Raw genomic sequence first — 20,871 nt, 5'->3', positions numbered from 1 at the left:
TTTAGTAGGTGGCGTATTGTCCTTAGTTTTGGGATTAGAATTTTTGATCTAGCTCAAATTGAAGCAGTATTCTCTTGATATAGGCCTTGATGATCCAATGTTATAAGTCTAGGAATTTTGAACTAGAGGGTTTGAGTTCAGAGCAAAAAAACCTTTTTTTTGGTATTTTTACTCAAAGGCAAAGAAAAATAAAAAGGGCTATATTTTATATATCCGTAACACAGATGACCTGCCTTTGCTGAAACAAATCAAGATTTTTTTTTAAACAGTAAAAATAGTGCTATAGATTCTTAATCATTTCTTCCTCTACATTTGGCTTAATGGGAATTTTTAGCTAATTTTGGTTCAACTCGTGAACCAAATTAAATTTGTAAAATTTATACTGGTTTTGTGAGAACATTTAATTCATTCCAATGTTTTAATTGCATCACTGTTAACCTCATTCGTTATCATAATTCATTTATTGCAATTCCAATTTTACCTTGCTTGGTTTATTATTGCCTATTTGCAATTAATGTGCCTGGGTTGGACACAACATGACACAAGTGCATAATTGTACCTATAGACATAAGGTGTTTGGAGTAGGATTCACATTGCAGTAATTTGCGACTAAAAGTCTGGAAGAAATAATAAATCAATTGTTTAGATAAATAGCGTTGGATTTCCTAGTTCCACTTGTCTATTCTATGTGATATCAAAATGTGAAATGTTGCTGGCTTTCAACTCTTGATTAGATAACAGTCTGAATCAGAAGGTTGTATGCTCAATTCCTACTTCAGCATTGAGCACAATATACAACATGGAAACAGGCCAGTACCAAGGTTGGTACTAGGGATCTGCTTTATCCATTACCAATGCCTATGGTGAAATTTATAAATGCAACTGCATTTATAAAATGATCAAAGCTACCCAATTTATCATAGGTGCATAACCTTAAAAATCACTGGTTACAAAGTCCTCCTTCATCCAAATTTTATAAAATATCAGTATTTGTTTTAAAAATAATTCATTGGATATGGGTGTCCATCTAAAATTACTTATCATCAATAATGGTCCTTGGAGAAACTGAAGTGAGCTATGTACCTGAACTGTGCAAAATGCAAGGTTGGAAATTCTCACTGTGCTGTTAAATAGGGAATTGCAGCAACAACAACAAGGGAATAATGATCATTTCCAAATCAGGATGGTGGAAGGCCTGAAGGAGATGGGCAGCATGGGTCACTTGGTTTGGGAGTTGCTGATAAATTAAAAGCTTCAATAATCACAAGGGAAAGAAAGAACCAAGGTATTATTAGATATATACAACATACACATACTTGTGAAAGAAGGGTTAAGCCATTGACAGAGCTGCTCCTCTACTCCCCAGGCCAAAACTCTATGGTTTCATACAATGTTCCAAGTTTCTTTCCACAATTTCCCCAAATATATTACATGTGAATATTCAAATTAGGAGCAGAAATAGGCCACTCGGCCTCTTAAACCTGCTCTGTCATTCAATAAGATCATGGTTGATCTGACTGTAAAACCCAATTCTACACTCTTATCTCCCTTTGCCTTAAAAATATTCAAAGGCTCTGCTTCAACAGCCCTTTGAGGAAGAGTTCCAGATATTCATGCCTCAGAAGAAAATTCTCATCACCTGTTCTAAACAGACAAACCCTTATTTTTAAAGTAACATTCTAAAAACAAACATTATCATTCTTCCCAATAGTTAATATTGTTGTAATTTCCCAAAACTCACATAAGGAATTTAATTTGCAGTGTTTTTAAAAAATATTCACAATGTTTGTATCCAATATTTAAAATTTAACATCAGAATAAAGTAACTTTCAAGTTATGAATAAAAACCAGACATGGTAGAGGTGCTCAATATATCTCCATTTTAATGATCAAACAATGTAAATTACAAGTGATGAAAGCAAATAACAGCACATTTTAAAATCATGTTTATATTATTAACAATCTATAGTCACCAGTTTTATTCATTGGACTGGATGCTTCCCCATGATTGACCCACAATCTAGTGGGCTGGGCTCTGGCAAGCTGCACTGTTGAATCAAGCATCAGTGCCCAGGGGCTTGGGATGGGGCACAGGGGTTGCACGAGAGGTCATGACAAACCACCTCTGCTCTGGTGCCATGTGTTTGGTCTTCCCTGGTGAGTGACAGAGAAATGCTTTGCTCCATGCTGACCTTATTTGGCATGGGGCAGGGCCTCAATCACTCTTCCTACCCTGAATAAGGTCACAGCTGAGAGTCATTAAATGTTTTCATGTCAGTCACCTGGGAGGAAGGATATAAAAACATTACTTTGCAGTCTATTATGCTTAAAAATCCACTGACATCCCCCACCAACTATAGAACCAAAGGTCACCATTGTATTCCTTCCCTGACGTCAGCTCCCATTCCTGGACGTAACCTTCAAGTCCAAGACTGATCCCAAGATACCATTCCTTTCTCCAGTCAGATGCATTTCAATCCTCAGTGATCTAAATGCACTGAAAATTCTTGGATCACTGAAGTTTCCAACAGCATAGCACAGGATGTTTTGCTGATGAACTGCTCACAGATCTTTGGGTTTCAACAAGCTGGTCAACTGAAAATAAAAGTAACTACCAGTTGGCAATTTGGGAGATATGACCCAATAAGGGTTTACTGGGTCCACATCTGATGCTTTATCATGACTGACACTGTAATTACAGCATGAAATGTAATGGGTGGTTGCAACTCCACCAGAGTAGGATGGTCGCAAACTCGAGCCACATTTCACACCATGAGCATTTAATGCTAGACAGACTCTAAAATGCAATAAAAAGTCAAATGGGGTGACTTTTGGTTGAGATATTAAACTCAGACCCTCTTTGGTGGACATTAAAGTTCCATGGCACTATTTAGGGTGTTCTCCAGAGAGTTCTGAACAATATTTATCTCTCAATCAGTATCACTCAAAGAGATTTGATCCCATTGTCATTTTTGGGATCTTGTCACATTTCAATTGACAATCACAGAGGCAACACTTGAAGAATTTAATTAGCTGAAAAGAATGGAGTCATCCTGAGTTTTTGAGAGACAGTACAAAGTTCTTGTTTCATAGAGACAACTTCTATTACACTTATGAACAAGGGAATTTATAATGAATATACAAAGATGCAAGAACATAACATTTAAAATAGGTGCAGCATTAGTTTTGTGGCCTGAAGCAATTAGCCTCTGGCATCTTACCCCTCTAACTGTAAACCTATTTAGTTCTGACACTCAAATTCAACTGATAGATATTGGCATATAAATTGACAGGCCAAATTCATTTCGTTTATAACTAATACACAACTGATTAAGTGAGACTCAATAAATAAATTCTATATTTAGTGGCTTATCTGAGTATGTGTTTCATTGTCAGCTTGTGGTTAGTAAACTAGACAAGCAACTAGATCTTACCAGTTTGTGAACAAATCACAAATTACCAATAAATAATCAGAAACTTAAAAAGCTTTTACAAATAGATGGTTTACACAGGATCATTCTAAAGCTTTTAACATAAAAAATTGATAGGTCAAAAATATTTAAGCAATTATTTGCACTTTTTAAAAAGGAGGCATTTGTGAAGAAAAGGTTCTCAAAAGTCATGAAAAACAAAATACAGCCTAATAAATTATAAACTTACAGGTTTTAACCAATCTAATTATGAGAACTGTACATCACTAGAAATCACTGACATTATGAATATACTAAACACTTGAGAACTCAAGTTACACATGTATTCCTCTACTCCAATGGCTATCCAATGCCCAAAATTGAAAATACTATTAAACTATATCCTATTTCCTCCAGGTGACATTGGACCTAATTAAGCATAGTAAATAGTTTAATTTTCAAGAAATATAATTAGAAACCCAAATAAATGACAAGAAACAAAATATCTCTCGAGCAGTTGGATGTGAGGAGCATATTGCTGCTTGTGGTTCAAGTGTTAAACACACTTTAAAATGGTAAAGGATTGCTGCTAATTATGCAAAAGAACAAATTTCAACACTCATTCCTATTCTCACCCGCATCATCCATTGCAAGCAGTGAGTAATATGACATAGGTTACATAGATATTAGAAATATATTATCCCTAGGCTTATAGCACAAAATCTTAAAAACTTAAATAAAGACCCTTGAATTGAGAAATCACCTCATCTTATCTCAGAGTTTTTTTAAAAATAGCAAAATGCATACTTTAGAGAACTAGCCATAGTGTTTAAGTATAAAGTGTATTACTTTGGTGTGCAGTTGGAGTGGTATGTAGAAAATACACAAATGAAAATGCTCCATTATCAACTATACTCCATAAGCTTAGAATTCACATTAATCTGCTTGTCAACAGGTCGCTGTTTGTGAATTCCTTTGGAAAGTTTTGGAGGCAGTATGTATAAAAAAAATAGAAGTGCATAAAGTTGCATTTAGTCAAATGACCAGCCAGTGATAACTGGTAAAATACATTAAAAATTTGTGGCACAGTATTTCCACTTAAATATTTTCTGAATTATTTTATGATTTACATGTAGTATTAGCCAATATACATTTCATTCTGTAAAAAGATTGGTAATGAAAAATAACTTTGCTATTTATATTTCTATAATTTTTAGTTCCTCAATGAATCAATCTGGAAGCAATTGTGAGAAACATTAAGCTTTCTTTGATGCATAGAAAAATTCAAGTTTATGGAAATTTGGACATAACAAACTGGAGTTTATGACCCAAATACCTTCGTACATTCTTATAGAAATGGATTTTTAGAGAAAAGCAATTTGTGCAGAGATCATTACCTTGCCCCCTCCCATAAAAAAAACACATTTTAAGAGCTTTGCAAAATGCATCTTAAAACAATCCACACCAGTAGACGAACTTTTGTGAGAAAATTCACACAAACTCTTTATTTCATGGAAAAGTAAATTAAACCAGTCATTACGTAGTTGTGTTCAAGCAAGTCTGGATTTGAGAAATTTGAAGAACTGGAAGTAGGAGCTGGAATGCATCCTGAATGTAGGTTGCACTGTTGGAGGCCTAGAAGAGAAGTTTGAACCATTTACAAAATGCTGAAAACAAGATATTCCTTTGACCAAAAGAACAATTATATTCATTACTGGGTTAGCACAGATAAATTTTGCAATCTTGCCTACTTATTCAAACTGCAGGATGAATTTTACTAAATTACATGATGCAGAGGTCTCAAGTTTTAACTGGACATAACAAGACCTTGCTTTTTTCTTCTGTAGAAACCCCACAAAGGTTGAAGAGAAAATGAGAGACAACATAAATTGGAAAGTTGTGATTACATTGCGTATCCAAGATTAGCATGACATGTAGCCTGCGTAAACCACTGACTCAAAATGTTAACTGTTTGTCTCTCTACAGGTGATGCCTGACCTGCTGAGTACTCCTACCATTTCCTGCTTTTAAGGATCGAGGGAGCATAGTGAATGTTCACCACATTGACTTCTGAGATGGTGAGCTTGCAGTACAATGAGAAATTAAACTGACTGCACGAATACTCTCTTCGGCTTAGATGAATGAGACTGAATCTCATAGAAACATACAAAATTCTTAAAGAGCATGAATGGGTAGATATGTTTTCCTGCCTGTGGCATCTTGAATTTGCAGTTACAGCCTTAAGAGTTAGCTATTCAGGACAGAATAGAGCAGAAATTTCTTCAGCGAGAGAGTAGTGAGGGAATTCTCTATCTAAGATGGCTATAGATGAGTCAATGAGTACATTCATGACAGAATTTGGAAGTTTTTTTAAGGTATTAAGGGATTAAAAGATATGGGGTTAGTGCAGAAAAGTGGCACTGAAGTAAAAAAAAACAAAATCAGCCGTGATTTTACTGAATGATAGAGCAGGCATGAGGGGCTGAATGGCCTACTCCTGTTCCTATTTCTTAAGTTGTATCTGATATACATGCTATCTCAGAAGCTCGTTGTAGAATTCAAATTTATTTACAGACTATATAATTTGCAACAATTTATAATAGAAATTAACCTATATGCTTTGTAAAATTTTATATCAGTTAAATACTCCTTTGGGTGGTTGTATCCAATGATTGATTTTTGAAATGCAATCATCTATCTACTCAACATATGCACAGTATGATTTCTAAAACAATAATGATGAAATGACCAGTAAATATAATTTCTGTTACTATCTGATACTGTGGTAAAATTTGCTACTAAAATTTTGTCAGGGAAGGTTTCCTCTAAAACAGATTGATGATTTTCAATGGTGAAATTAAAACTGACCCTTTAATTAATAGTTTGGATTTCAACTAAATGTTCACTTACTAAAAACATCTTATATTTATGCAGCAATGTGGATGTTATTTAGGCTTTTGTTTTGGGCAATGAAATATTTTGAGATACAGTTAATGTTGCTACAAAGATATCCAATTTGCACACAGCAAAGACCCATAAGCAGGCATGAATAAATGATCAGGTACACTGATTTTCGGTGACGTTTAGAGGATAAATTTTAGCCATAATATCCCTTCCTGAAATAATGCTAGGGAATGTTTTATCTCCAGATATATTTAGCTGGGTGGCACCTTAATTTAACATCTGATCTGAGATCTGCATCTACAACACAGTACAACATTCATGGGAATTATACATTCAAGATTAATTTTTATCTATAATCTTGATTTTAAGGCAACAGTTATAAAGTTCAGTCAACCATGTACATAAGTGGAATTTTGGTTGACATTCGTTTATTAGATAAATTTAGCTATTTCGTTAAACTCACAAATTGAATGAAATTTACCTCCAAAAATACTCCAGTAATTAATGGATTAAGAACATCTACTTTCTCTTTAGCCTGTAAAAGAAAATAATTGAAGATATTTTATATTAAAATGGAATGAGATAAACATTGACAGGAAAGTCAATATAGACATCATTTTATTTATTTTTATATATATAGGCCATGGTGAAGAAATTTAAACAGATGGATTCTATAATGGGAGTACAACACACATTCTGTGGTTCAGTGACAAACTTCTGTGGTAGCAAACTACCACCCTTAGTATTTTCTTCCATCCAACAGAAGTTTCTACAAATGTTCAGCTAATGAAATATCCCAAATAACCAAGCTGACTGAGCTCATGGAATGTAATACAAAGCCACCCGAAAAGTCAAAAGGTGTGATTTCTATGTTACATCACCATTCTCATCAACAGATTTTATAAAAAGTTCTGTAAAAGAAGAAGTTGCTGCTTACCCCTATCGCTGTTAAACAAGTTGTAAACTGTTTAGAAAGGATAGCCACTTCCTTACATAAGGCAACAGTCAATCTGTAAAGGAAAACTGAAATTAGGAAATAATGCTCCACAATCAAGTATTAACATTTTCCAGATTATTTTCTTCTATCAAATATTTTGAGTTATACTGTATCATTCATTTGGGGGAGGGAATAGGATAGGAGTAATCCGGCATGTAATAATAAATGAAGTGGTCAGGGGAATTGGAATGATATATTGCAACAGTTTCCTTGCACCCATAACTAGGAATATTCTGTTATTGTGATGTAGCAAATCAGCAACCAATAGCTCTACTTTAATAGATAAACCCTATCCAGATAGGCAAAGTAATATCCTGTGTTGCCTCAGAAAACATCTATTCGTTCACAAAACAGATAAAGATAAAAATCACAGCATTTTTATGGATCATTTTCAATGCATTTTATAGTTTAAGCATCCTTTTTACAATGGAATGCTCAGAACCAGAAATGTGGCTTAGCCATATCTTACTGAACTTTATTTGAAACATAAATATTTCAAAACTTTGCTCTCCATGGCATTTTTGATGTTCAATTAAGTCACTTAAAATATTACTGACCATCTTTTAAGTGGCTTTATCTACCTGACACCTGGAATGGTTCATAAAATGAAATTGGGTTTTGGTACGAGTGATAAAGAATTGGCATCCTGCCTTATATCATGCTTTTGGAAATAATTATTTGGCAGTGTGTAAAATGGCTTGTCAACTTAGAAACAAGTAGTTTATCATCCAAGGCCAAGTTCACTTGTTAGGTATGTGAATTTCCAAGTTATACTGTTCGTCCACATACTATAATGCAACTAGTGGCAAAACTAGAATTTAAGTTGTGTCACGAACCAGCAACAAAAGAAACACACTGAGCATGATTTAGTGTTAAAAACTATTTTATTAATCACTACTTATGATAATACGTAAAATAAAAGTAAGAATGTTAGTATGTTAGAATTCAAAAATGTTAAACCTCGAACGTTAACCCCAAAAGTAAACTCGTCGTGTGTGTGTGACAAAGTCCAAAACTCCCAGTTCCGGAATGGTTCTTAAAGTTCAGTTCTGCAAGCCATAAGGTGAAACATGAGCAAGGGCTTCTTCAACAACCACCGTTGTCTGAAGATAAGATGTAGATGTAGTGTCACAAACCAGCAACAAAAGAAACACACTGAGCATGATTCAGTGTTAAAAACTATTTTATTAATTACTACTTATGATAATACGTAAAATAAAAGTAAAAATGTTAGTATGTTAGATTTCAAAAATGTTAAACCTTGAACGTTAACCCCAAAACTAAACTCTTCGTGTGTGTGTGTGACAAAGTCCAAAACTCCCAGTTCTGGAATGGTTCTTAAAGTTCAGTTCCGCAAGCCATAAGGTGAAACATGAGCAAGGGCTTCTTCAACAACCACCGTTTGTCTGAAGATAAGACGTAGACGTAGAGAAAACATAGAGAGAGTAAATACGAAATCCAAATGTTCCACGATGGAACCCAAACGACACTTCAGTGTTTACTCGGTAGTGACTTCCTCACCCCCGAAAAGCATCCGAACCGTGGTCGTCCACACACAAATACCTGTTTCCTTCTACAGGTCAGCAACAAAGTGAACTCCACCGGATTACTTCCAACTTCCATACATGGATTTCAGTAGCAAACACAGTTATTGTTTCTCATCCATCGATAGAGAAAACAAGCAGGCTGGTGTCTCTCTCCCTTCTCTCTCTCTCTCCTTCTTCTTACTTCTTCAACAACGTCATTACGTCCTTTATCTTCTATTGACGTAAGCACGCCCCACACACACATACACACACACTCTCTATCTTAAAGGGACTTTCACTGAGTCCGTAACAGTAGAAAAACATAGAGAGAGTACATACGAAATCCAAATGTTCCACGATGGAACCCAAACGACACTCCAGTGTTTACTCGGTAGTGACTTCCTCACCCCGAAAGCATCCGAACCGTGGTCGTCCACACACAAATACCTGTTTCCTTCTACAGGTCAGCAACAAAGTGAACTCCACCAGATTACTTCCAACTTCCATACATGGATTTCAGTGGCAAACACAGTTATTGTTTCTCATCCATCGATAGAGAAAACAAGCAGGGCTGGTGTCTCTCTCCCTTCTCTCTCTCTCTCCTTCTTCTAACCTCTTCAACAACGTCATTACGTCCTTATCTTCTATTGACGTAAGCACGCCCCACACACACATACACACACACTCTCTATCTTAAAGGGACTTTCACTGAGTCCGTAACAGTTGTCATTAGTCTTTTAAAGTACACGTTGGTTAGCGTAACGCTTTACAGCATCAGTGACCTGGGTTCAAATCCGGCTGCTGTCTGTAAGGAGTTTGTTAGTTCTCCCCGAGTCTGTGTGGGTTTCCTCCAGGTGCTCTGGTTTCCTCCCACATTCCAAAGACGTACGGTTAGGAAGTTGTGGCATGCTATGTTGGCGCCAGAAGTGTGATGACACTTGCAGGCTGCCCCCAGAATACTACACAAAAAGATGTATTTCACTGTGTGTTTTGATGTACACGTGACTAATAAAGATATCTTCTCTATCTTACTTACACTAGCTAACCACATTAAAATTCTGAAGCAAGCCTCTTCCAGGCATTTTAGGAAAAGCTTAAAATTTCATACTTAGATCAGAGTTTCTGGCACGGTCCAATGCCCCACATCTTCATTCTGGCTATGAAGAATTAGTTCTGCCACCTTATGGAACTGTTCAATGGACCGAGCAGTGAGCTCCGCCAAACTTCTGACAGCAGACATATGGATATTCTGTGAAGCACACAGAGATAAAGGATATCAAAATTTGAGTTAGAACACAGAGCGTGATATCCCTGTGCTCAATTAATTCATATTTACAACCAAGAAGAAAAAGCAAACCAAAGATTTTATTGAAAACCACATGACAGATTCTGAGATATGATTGCAAACCTTTATTTTCCCTCTTACATAATGCTTCAGGATGGGAAAAGACCAAAACAAAAATCATGAAAAGAGCAGGGTTTACAAGGTATATAATTATTTGCTGTTCAAGAATGATGTATATTGAAGCACATGCAAAAGAAGAATTGACGTTGTTATGTAATTAACTCACTCACCTAGACAGGTTAAGCTTTCACTTAAAATTTTAAAGAATGTCCATTGTTTCATTACCTCAACTGAAATTTTGTGCTCTTGTGCAAGCCATCAGATGTGGATTTCTCATCCTGTTCTCCTTTCTCTTGATCTTCTGATACCATTTCTATTTGTCCCAGTGAGAGAGAGTTTACTTTAATTATACAATCATTTGCGTTCTTTCTAGCCTGAAATAAATACAAACTTTGAATTATTCAGAACACAAGAGCACAAAATAACTTCCCTAAAGATTTAACATGAAGCACATCAGGATGATAGGCATATGTTGTGCCTACATTAAATGAACAAAAATGTCATGTTGCCAAACATGGAAAATATTCTGTTCCACTTAATTGGATATGACAAAAAAGTGATCGATTATTCCTTTTCAAATCAAATAATTTTAATACAGAAACAAGCCATTCAGCTCATTATGGACTTGCAAAGAATGCTTGTTCTCAAAAGATGGAAAAATATTACATTGTAAATGCCAGGCAAAATGTGCAAAATTGGCTTACAAATGGTTGTTTGGTAGCTTCAGTTTGTTACCTGATTAAAACCATATCAATAACTGAAACACTCCCAATTACACGCTAATTACAGTTATTGAGTTGTTTCCCCCATAAAAGAACTGAAGCTGTGGGAAACTAACACTATTTGGCATGTCCCCTTTGACACGCACCAACTTTTATCGATGCACTATAGAGAGCATCCGATCTGGATGCATCACGGATTGGTATGGCAACTGCTCTGCATGGGACTGCAAGAAATTGCAGAGAGTTGTGGACATAGCCCAGTACATCACAAGAAACCAGCCTCCCTCCCTGGACTCTGTCTACTACCTTTCGCCCTGCCTCGGTGAAGCAGCCAGGCATAATGAACCACCCACCCACCTGGGTCATTCTCTCTTCTCCCCTCACCATCAGGGCAGAAGATACAGGAGTCTGAGGGTACATACCACCAAGCTCAAGGGACAGCTTCTATCCCACGGTGATAAGACTATTGAACAGTTCCCTTATACGACGAGATGGACTCTTGACCTCACAATCTACCTTGTTTGACCTTGCACCTTATTGTCTACCTGCAATGTACCTCCCTGTAGCTGTGACACTTTATTCTGTTAATGTTTTTACCCTGTACTACCTCAATGCACTGTGTAATGAATTGATCTGTATGAATAGTATGCAAGGACAAGTTTTCACTGTACCTTGGTACAAGTGACAATAATAAACCAATACCAATAAAATTATTTTGGTGACACAATGAAATTAACATACACTTACATGCCCAGTTTGTCAGACGTCACAAGCTATATGCAGCTCTGATAACAACTCAGACATTTCTTCCACAAAATCCAGACCATCATCTCCTGCAAAAGCAAAGCAAACTTCAGTTGTGAAAAAATCTTTTCAGGATGACATTGGCATAACAGTATTTATTGCTCATTCTTATTTGTTCCAAGGGCACTTGGAGTCAATAAATTAACTAGCTCTAAAATATGGTAATCAAGTCAGTTATGTTGCATCAGATGGGCAAAACTGGTCCTGCCTTGAAAGACAGAAGTCAACCAGTTGGGTTTATGATATCCAGTCGTCTTCAATGTCCTTTTTGTTGTTGACAGCTCACAAATCACTCACTTGTCATGGTATAATGTGTACTCAATCTCTGGATAGCTAGTCCAGTTCCACAACCTGGTTTCAGCATCAGTATGTGGAGGGTCGTGGCTGTCACATGACAGCACTGCCCACTACCTGGTCGGAAGACACACCACTGCAAATCAAGGTTTGGCCCCGTCCCACCCATCAGTGCACACCTGACCTTTGGCCCCTTTAAGTACCTTTGTACTTGGCCTTGGGCCATTGGCCTTTGTAATCGGTTAGTCCTTGCTGGCACCGTGCCATTGGCCCCCTGTAAATTACCTGGGCTGGACCCCCCCCCAGCACTATAAAGGGCACCATGTGTGCTTGGCTTGCTCTCTTTTGCCACCCTCGAGGGACCCACCCTGCTTCACTTCAGGCCGAGTACCGTGGAATGGCGCTGGAGAAATCGTTGATGAGGTATGCACTGTTAAAGGGTTGGGACTGTTTTAGTTAGTGTCTCCAGCAGCATAGAGCCGTGCCTGCACTGAGTCAAGGGGAGGCGAGTATCGTATTGTTTTTCCTTGATTGTATGTACCTAGTTCATTGTGTATATTGTGTGTATTTTATCCCCGGTGCGATTTTCCCACCCTCACTATAACTGTGCACGTGTGTGCGCTATTCCCGTTACCATTTTCCCACGCTCGTCTTTTGTAATAAAATCACTTACTGCCAGACTGTGTTCAGAGCCTTGCTTGAGACCCATCGAATCTGTTTCTAACCCACAACAGCATCAAATTAAAAAAGTTACCAGGTAAATGGAATGCATCCTAGTTTGCTGAGAGAAGTTGGAGATTAAGACTACAATCTTTCAGTCCTCCTTGGAAAGGGAATAATGCCCAGAGAATTGATTTGATTACAAAAATATTACAAAATGATGGGAGCTACATAAACCTGATAACTGTAGGTCAGTCAGTGAAAGGAAACAAACTGAATTCTCACTTGGAGAAGCTTGGGTTAATAAGAATATCCAGCATGGATTTGTTAAGACAAATAGCTAGCTAACCTGAGCTCTTTGATGAAGTGACAGATAGAATTTACTAAATTAGTGCAAATGTTATACAAATACATTTTCATAAGGATATTTGATACAATATAACACAGTTTAGCTATTCAGAAACAGACAAGTTGAGATTAAGGCATTAGTTCAGGTTGGTAATTGGATAAGGCAATGAAAGCAGGAAGTTTTTCTCAACAGAGGCATTTCTAACCAAAGAGTAGACAGCAATAACACCAGGGGTTAGTTTAGGATGACCTGTCCTGGGCCTTGCACATAGATGCAATCACAAGGAAGGTACACCAGCTTCTTTACTTTCTTATGAGGTTAAGGAGGTTCAGCTTGTTATCAAACACTGCAACAAACTTCTACAGATGTACTGTAGCGTCTACAGGAGGTGCTGCCTCTAGAAGGCAACATTCATCAAAGATCCCCACCATCCAGGCCATGCCATCTTCTTGCAGCTACCATTGGGCAGAAGGTACAGAAGCCTGAAGTCCCACAGCACCAGGTTCAAGAACAGCTACCTCCCTTCAACCATTTAGTTCTTGAACCAACCGGCACAATCCTAATGACTACAGTTTAGCAACATTATGACCACTTTGATCACTTTGCACTAAAATAGACTGTTTTCTTTTGTCCTAATTGCATTCTTTCTGGTAAAATTGTGTATAATTTAAGATTTTCTTGTCAATGTACCTCTTCCCTCCATCCTGGATATTTACAATACACGATGCACACGCAAGGTTTATAGGATTATAGACGACCCTTCTCATCCCTCCCACGACCTATCTGTCCCACTGCCATCTGGCAAGCGGTACCGGAGCATCCGGGCCAGAACTACTAGATTGCACAACAGTTTTCTCCCTCCAGGCTGTCAGGCTCCTGAATACCCTGGTAAACAAATGCCGCGTCAAAAGCTCTGGTTTGCACAATGGCGTACAAGAATTTTGGCTGCTGCTGAACATGTTTATACAATGAGTACAACACACTGAGCTTGTATTTCTCTTGTCCAACTCGGTTTTGCACTAAACTCTGCACTAAATTTGTATATACTGTTTTTTTGCACTTGCACTATTTTGTTTCGATCTTTTGTTTTTTTTTTTGTTTGTGTTTATTGCATGTCTTCTGTTTTACGTATGTCCTCTGTTGAGAGTCTGGGGGAAAACGCCATTTCGTTCTGCCATGTGTTTTTATAGCATGGATGAATGACAATAAGTAACTTGAACTTGAACTCAATGTTGCTTATAGGATGCTACGTGCCTGTGAAGATTTTCATTGCACCTGTGCATACATGTAATGCATATGACATACAGTCATGCACATGAAACTCTACCTTTGAATTACTGCTTTTGTTTCTTGCATATGGAGAACTTGGACTTAAGTAAAAGGGTTCCATATGGTACCATCCTTCTAGTAAATGTGTGAAATGGATACAAAGGTGATGGACATAATGCCTCCCGTGTAAAGGGATGAGTGGTGGGAGGAATTCACAAATTATTTTAAATGAGTCATAGCAAGTTGATAAGGTAGTTAGGACATGGGACACTTTTGTAAACAAGGTACTGAATATAAAAGGTAGCAAGGAAGACATGCCAAACTTTTATAAATCACTTACTGAATGACACAGATTATTTCAAACTAATGATGAAGATTACAAAGGGGCTGAGGAAAATCAGTCACCAACAATAAAAAGCTGACTGCACAAAATGGCTTTTTGTTGTACCTTCATTCTCCTCTTCTTCCTCATCAAATTCAACTAATGAAAAAGCTTCTTTAATAGTTTCCAATTCCTCCTTCAGTTTTTCAACATCTTCTCCAGACAGAGAATTAATCACTGATTTAACCTATGGAAAATAATAAACATTCATTGAGTGAATAGTTAAAGAAACTGATCAGCACTAAGCATGCTAAATCAATACACGCACCTTAATTAAATCTATAGGTACATAAGAGCACATTAAAACAAATACAAAGATTATGTGAGACTAAGATACATTTTCAATATTAGCATGTTATACAAATTTAAACAATCACAAAACATACTAATGTGACATTTCTGGGTGTTCCAATAAAGTGCTATTCTGAATGTTGGGGGGGGGGGGGGGGTGAGATCAGGTTCAAAGTCAAAAACAAATCTGGCAATAACACTGAAGAAAAATGCAAAAATGTAACCATTTTCTTTTTCCTGATTTACCTTTACTTCACTTTCATTGGACAAAATCTCCAAAGCTTCCAGATGGGACAGACCTTGAAATTCATCAAACAAAATTCCATAATTAGCCTTCTTTTCTGCATCTACAGAAAGTTCATCAGCTGTTTGTTGTTGTTCTCTTTCTTTTGCTTCCCGCAGAACCTACATAGAGAAAATTAAAGCAGAATAATCCTAAGGACCATCTACTCTACTGGAAAATGGAATGAATATTAAATTGAATTGAATTTGAAACCCATCGCGTTGATTCATCTTTAAGAAAATGTTTGTCTAAATTTATAATACTGACAATTATTTCAGTTGAAGGTTCCATTACCAATGACTGTAAAACTGCTTAAGAAATTCCGACACTAATTACAAATACTATCGTATTGCTTTCTTCAGTGTCACTTACCATCCCCTTTCTGCTGTAGCCATTTTCCAAGAATATATCACCATTGCTCACGCACTGAATATCCTCAAATGCACTAGCACAAGAAACCCTTCTGGCTACTGTCAAAATGCATTCCATTTTCCATTATGCAATCCCATGCATTCTAAGACCATAATTCCCTTCCTAATGCTGCTCAATCATCCTCCCCATTACACCAATATCCAAAGACTGTCCTTCTTAAACTAACAATCTTTATTATAATATCTCTGGGTCATCCATCCTTCCCACTGCTTTCATACTTCTCGCTGACTTCCCCTTCACACTATTCTCATACCCATAGACTATCCTCCTAATATATCATCCAAATCTTCAATACCCAACCCAGTCTTACTCGCAAACTATAACAATTAAAAACGTGGATCATAAATTTCAGTCCAGAGTTTAAAAAGCATAATACATACCTACTAATTTATGATTTCCATGGAAACACTCCCATAAAACAATGAAAATCTTTCACTTGGTCAAATATCATAAATCAGAGACCCTAGTTATATATGTTGCAAAGAATAAAACAATTCTTCCACACTATGCAGATGCTGTCGAAGACTCATTAAATACAAACAAAAAGCCTTTTGAGAAGTTCAGGCAATTTCAGTTCCTACACAATATGCTCTGGAAATTGATACATATTTCATAGGGAACAGTTATACTTCAGCACAAATGTCTGCAATTAAGTTTAAATGAGATCATAAGTATGGCTAATTGCATTAAAATGCCACGGCTACATCACTCAAAAATTGAGAATCTTTTTAATTTCACATTGCCCCATAACATGTTCTGACACTTATTAATAAAAAACATTAATAATTTTGATTTAAAGTTGAGTGTGTACCTGAGACAATGTGGTTGTTCTGTACATTAGGCCTCGTGTTTTCTTGAATCCAGGATCTCCTTCTGCAATAACATCCATGGTTTTTTTACCAATGAACTCAAGAGCATCCAAACCACCACTTAGTACAGTTTTCCCCTAAAAATAAAGTCATCAATATTTATATTGCATAGGGTAAATATGTAAAACAAAACCTCTTATAATTAAACACTTTCAATGAACGTAGTGACAGTGCAGTCAGGATTTTAAAGCTTTGAGTCATCAACCCAACAGAATATGAAACCAACTTTGATAATTCATATTTAAGTAAATGTTTGTTGGAAATGTAAGCATTTCCTTGATACTTATCTGAGCACGAGTAATGAGTACTGAGTAATGAATGACTGCAAAACTACTTAACAAATTCCAAAACTGTGCCATACATTTTTTTATCTACATTACAAGCCCTGTTTGGAACCATAATGAATATATATGATATAACTGGAAGGGCAAAGAGTACTCCTTTGTGATCAATCTGCAGCATTTGCAGTTTATGATTAACAGTGTATCTTTAAAAGTATTGAGTAAATTATATTGCCATCCATATAAATTAATCAAAGAAATTGTTCCAATATTTTTAGATAATTACCACTGAACTTTGCATGGATTTTTTTTCCATGACAGTGTGGAATTTAAACTATATTACAGCAGAATAGACTTTTAAAATACAACAATCAATTTAAAGGAACCAGTTCATTAAAACCAAAGTTCAGATGAAAGGAATAATAGATATTTGGTGTGTTGTAATTAGAAAAAGAATCTGATTAAGTTACAATTCAGTTTTTTTTAAAGAAAATTATTAGAAATATTTACACAACAGAAGATTATTACGATTTATTAAAAGAACTCACCGTGTTCTGTACTGCACTGGTAATGGTAGAAAACATCCCAAATGCCCCACTGGTTGGAGAGGAGGTTTCACCTTCAGCTTTAGTGCCTTTTTCAGATTTCTCTAATCCTGCTGTTTTTTAAGCAAGCAAACAAGTCTTCAGCACTTAAAATTATTTACTCAAATCAAATTAGGCACATATCATGCAATGACACTTATACAAAGAACCACACATCCTTAATTACTTGCATTTACATGGTCCCCTCTGTTTATTACTTCTTCAAAGTGGTGGTCCAACAGGGTGGGACATTGGTGTAGCTAGTAAAGTAGTTGCCTCAGAGCAACAGTGACCCAGGCTCAATCCTGACCAACGGTGCTGTCTGTATGGAGTCTGCATGTTCTCCATGTGATTGTCTTGGTTTCCTCCTGATGCTCATTTCCTCCCACATTCCCAATGACGTGCAAATCGGTAGATTAACTGGCTACTGTAAATTGTCCCTAGTGTGTAGGCAAGTGACAGCATTTGGGGGAAGTTGGGAAGAATAAAATGGGATTAATTAAATGGGTGTTTCATCATTGGCATGGACTCACTGGGCCTAAGGGCCTGTTTCTGTGCTGTGTGACTCCATGACTAAATTTGCAGATGCAAGGTGGCACATTATTTTGTCAGTCTTTAGCATACTCCAGGAAAACATCCTGATCTGCCAGCAACAAAACATCGTGGCTACGTCCACTAGCCTGGTGGAGGCTGAAGTCTTAGCATGTAGTTTCTGGTGCTTTCAATGACAACAAAAGCATTGAGCTGGTTATGCCCTAGGCTCTTTCAGTTGTCAGTAAGAATGCGTAATTTGTTGAGACCTTGCATGATCTTTTCACTGCATCAGTACTTTGGCCTTCCTCTGCACCAAAACCAAAGCTGCAGCCGTTGACTGAAGCACGTGCTCCATATGTCCAAGCCAATGGAAGTTGGCGGATTCTCTCAAGGATTTTGTTTTTGATCTGTTCGTCTCAAGTGATTCCAAGGATTTTTCTGAGAAATTAAAGGTTGATGCTGTTCTATCTTTGCTCCTGCCTCGAAAACATAACTTAGATTTATAACCACCGTCATAGAGTACTGAGAACCAAAACCTGATAGACAGATCTGTGATCAAGGTTAGCTGCTTGTTGTTCAAAGCAAGCAAGTTAAGTTTTCCAAAAGTAAAGGAGACTTTGCTGATTTTCACATCAAGTTGTCCATCAAGGCCAAGTGAACTTTAAGTATTTTGTTGAGAGAGCAGAGATAATCCCCGATCTATATACCTTCATTATTCACATAGAATTTGTATGTCCCCTACTTTCTTGACACAGATTAGCATGCCAAGGTCAATACATGTAATACATGTATCGGATAGCTTGATTATAATTTGCAATTCATCACGCTGGACATATACAGTGTCATCTGTGAAGAGTAGATCTAGAACTGTTCAGAACAATGATTTTTGTTCTGAAATCATCTGATTTTGAAAAGTTGCTTTTGATCCACAATTTAATTGGTATATGAGACTGATCATTTAAAAAAAACATTCTTGTGAATTATGGAGGTGATGCCAAAGCCAGTGGGCGCTAAGACCAAGCCTAACTTCATGCCAGTATCAATGAACTCAAACGATGGTTCATTCTTAAACTGAATGGCTGCCTCTTTCCCTCATGGAACTCTGATTAGGGAAAGTAACCATTGCGAACAGCCAACTTCAAAATACTCAAAATGCCCTTCCTGCTAACTATTTGGAAAACCCTTAATTTGTCTACACATGCTACGTGGACAGGTGTATGCAATTCATCATTTCTTTCTTGCAATAAGCAACTTAGAAGACATATTGGTCATTTAGCATGACCCCAACACCAATTCCCAAATCCCAAGGAACAGCTGCTTAGGCAAGATATCCCCAGCTGATGGAATCACACTTTAACAAAAAACATGATACCAGAGGAAGGAAGTGATAAAAGTTCACATGTATAGCAAAAACAGAGAGGCAGAGCAGAAGATTATTCAGCTTAAAAAGAGATAGTCATTGGCATGATTATTCTTCACCACATCACAATCTAATCATTTCTGGATGTTAACCTTCCAGAAGTTAGAAATAATTCTATTATCAAGTGACTACCTTTGTTCCCATCAGATAATCTTGCTTCTGCTGAAACTTCTGTAGGGCTAGGAATACCAAGAGAGGACTCAGCTTTTTCAATCACATGGGAAATGCCATGACCTACGGCAGTAAAATAAAGGTTAAATGATTAATAAGTTTACAAAACAGACAAGTTGGTGTTGTCAAACTAAGGAGAGAAGAGTTTACCCCAACTGTTTTGCCAACTCACTTAAACTTGCTGTGAAAATCAGCAGTCGCTGTAACCATTGCAAATGTATCTTGCTTTAGTACTGTAAACTAAGTTACCAAGGGTGAGGATTCTTCTATTCTTCTGGATGAATTTAATGTTCTTACTATCAGTAACTTCCAAAGCAGGATTTGAGATGACAAATCAAAATCTCTCAGCAGCAAATTTTCCTCCTGCAACAGCTTCACTCCTTCACTTATTTTCCATTTACCACTTTACAATGTTTCCATTGTTTCAGAAAATGTGGCTGCCGGGGAGAGCTGCAGGTAAAACTGAAACGCAGGGCCCGAAGGCCCCCCCAACCCCCCTCCTGGCTAATGTAGTCTCTGGAAAATAAAATTGAAGACCCCAGAGCAAGACTGCCATACCAGAGGGACATCAGGGACTGTTGTATACTCTGCTTCACAAAGACATGGCTCACCCCCTGCACTCCAGACACAGTGCTCCAGCCCGAGGGCTTCACTATCCATTGCATGGATTGGACAGTGGCATCAGGTAAAGGCAGAGATAGTGATGTTTGTTTCATGATTAACTCATCGTGGTGCACAGATGTGGCGGTTCTGTCTCAGCCCTGCTCCCCTGAGCTGGAACATCTGGTGGTCAAGTGTCATCCGTCCTACCTGCCAAGGAAGTTCTCTGCTGTTGTCCTGGTAGCGATGTACATTCCACCCCTGGGAAACGTCAAGCTGGCACTGGAGGAGCTGAGCTCCGTGACCAGCAGTCACAAGACAGCACACCCTGATGCCTTCCTGATCATTGCAGGGGACTTCAATCAGGTTAGCTTGAAGAAGTCTCTTGCAAACTACCACCATGTCACCTGTGGAACCAACGCACTCAATCACTGTTATACCACCATGAAGAACGCTTATTGCGCCATCTCGCGCCTGCACTTTGGCAAGTCCGATCACCTGGTTGTACTTCTATTCCTGGCACATAGGCAGACACTGAGGACTGCAGCATCAGTGATGAGGACCGCAAAGGTATGGTCAAGGGAGGCAGGGGAGCATTTACAAGACTGTTTTAAATCGGTGGACTGGAACATATTCCGGGATTCATCTTCGGATCTGAATGAATATGCCATGGCCATCACCGAC

At 37.5% G+C, this 20,871-nt stretch overlaps 1 protein-coding gene across 1 annotated transcript in view; it reads right to left on the bottom strand.

Moving 5' to 3' along the window:
- Positions 1 to 1,865: 1,865 nt before the first annotated feature.
- The window catches only part of LOC127569181 (protein FAM114A2-like), a 30,446-nt gene continuing 11,440 nt past the window's right edge, over positions 1,866 to 20,871 (bottom strand). Inside the window, exons 5-14 of the mRNA XM_052013574.1 lie at positions 19,549 to 19,650; positions 17,427 to 17,536; positions 16,540 to 16,674; positions 15,260 to 15,418; positions 14,789 to 14,909; positions 11,730 to 11,797; positions 9,948 to 10,086; positions 7,252 to 7,337; positions 6,796 to 6,849; positions 1,866 to 5,045 (exon numbers count right to left, since the gene is read on the bottom strand). Of these exons, the coding sequence (XP_051869534.1) occupies positions 4,947 to 5,045; positions 6,796 to 6,849; positions 7,252 to 7,337; positions 9,948 to 10,086; positions 11,730 to 11,797; positions 14,789 to 14,909; positions 15,260 to 15,418; positions 16,540 to 16,674; positions 17,427 to 17,536; positions 19,549 to 19,650 (1,073 nt within the window). The 3' untranslated portion in view covers positions 1,866 to 4,946. The remainder of the gene's footprint in view (positions 5,046 to 6,795; positions 6,850 to 7,251; positions 7,338 to 9,947; positions 10,087 to 11,729; positions 11,798 to 14,788; positions 14,910 to 15,259; positions 15,419 to 16,539; positions 16,675 to 17,426; positions 17,537 to 19,548; positions 19,651 to 20,871) is intronic.

This window comes from Pristis pectinata, chromosome 4 (assembly GCF_009764475.1).
Source record: "Pristis pectinata isolate sPriPec2 chromosome 4, sPriPec2.1.pri, whole genome shotgun sequence".
NCBI lineage: Eukaryota > Metazoa > Chordata > Chondrichthyes > Rhinopristiformes > Pristidae > Pristis > Pristis pectinata.
This window is presented reverse-complemented; position numbering and strand designations above follow the sequence as displayed.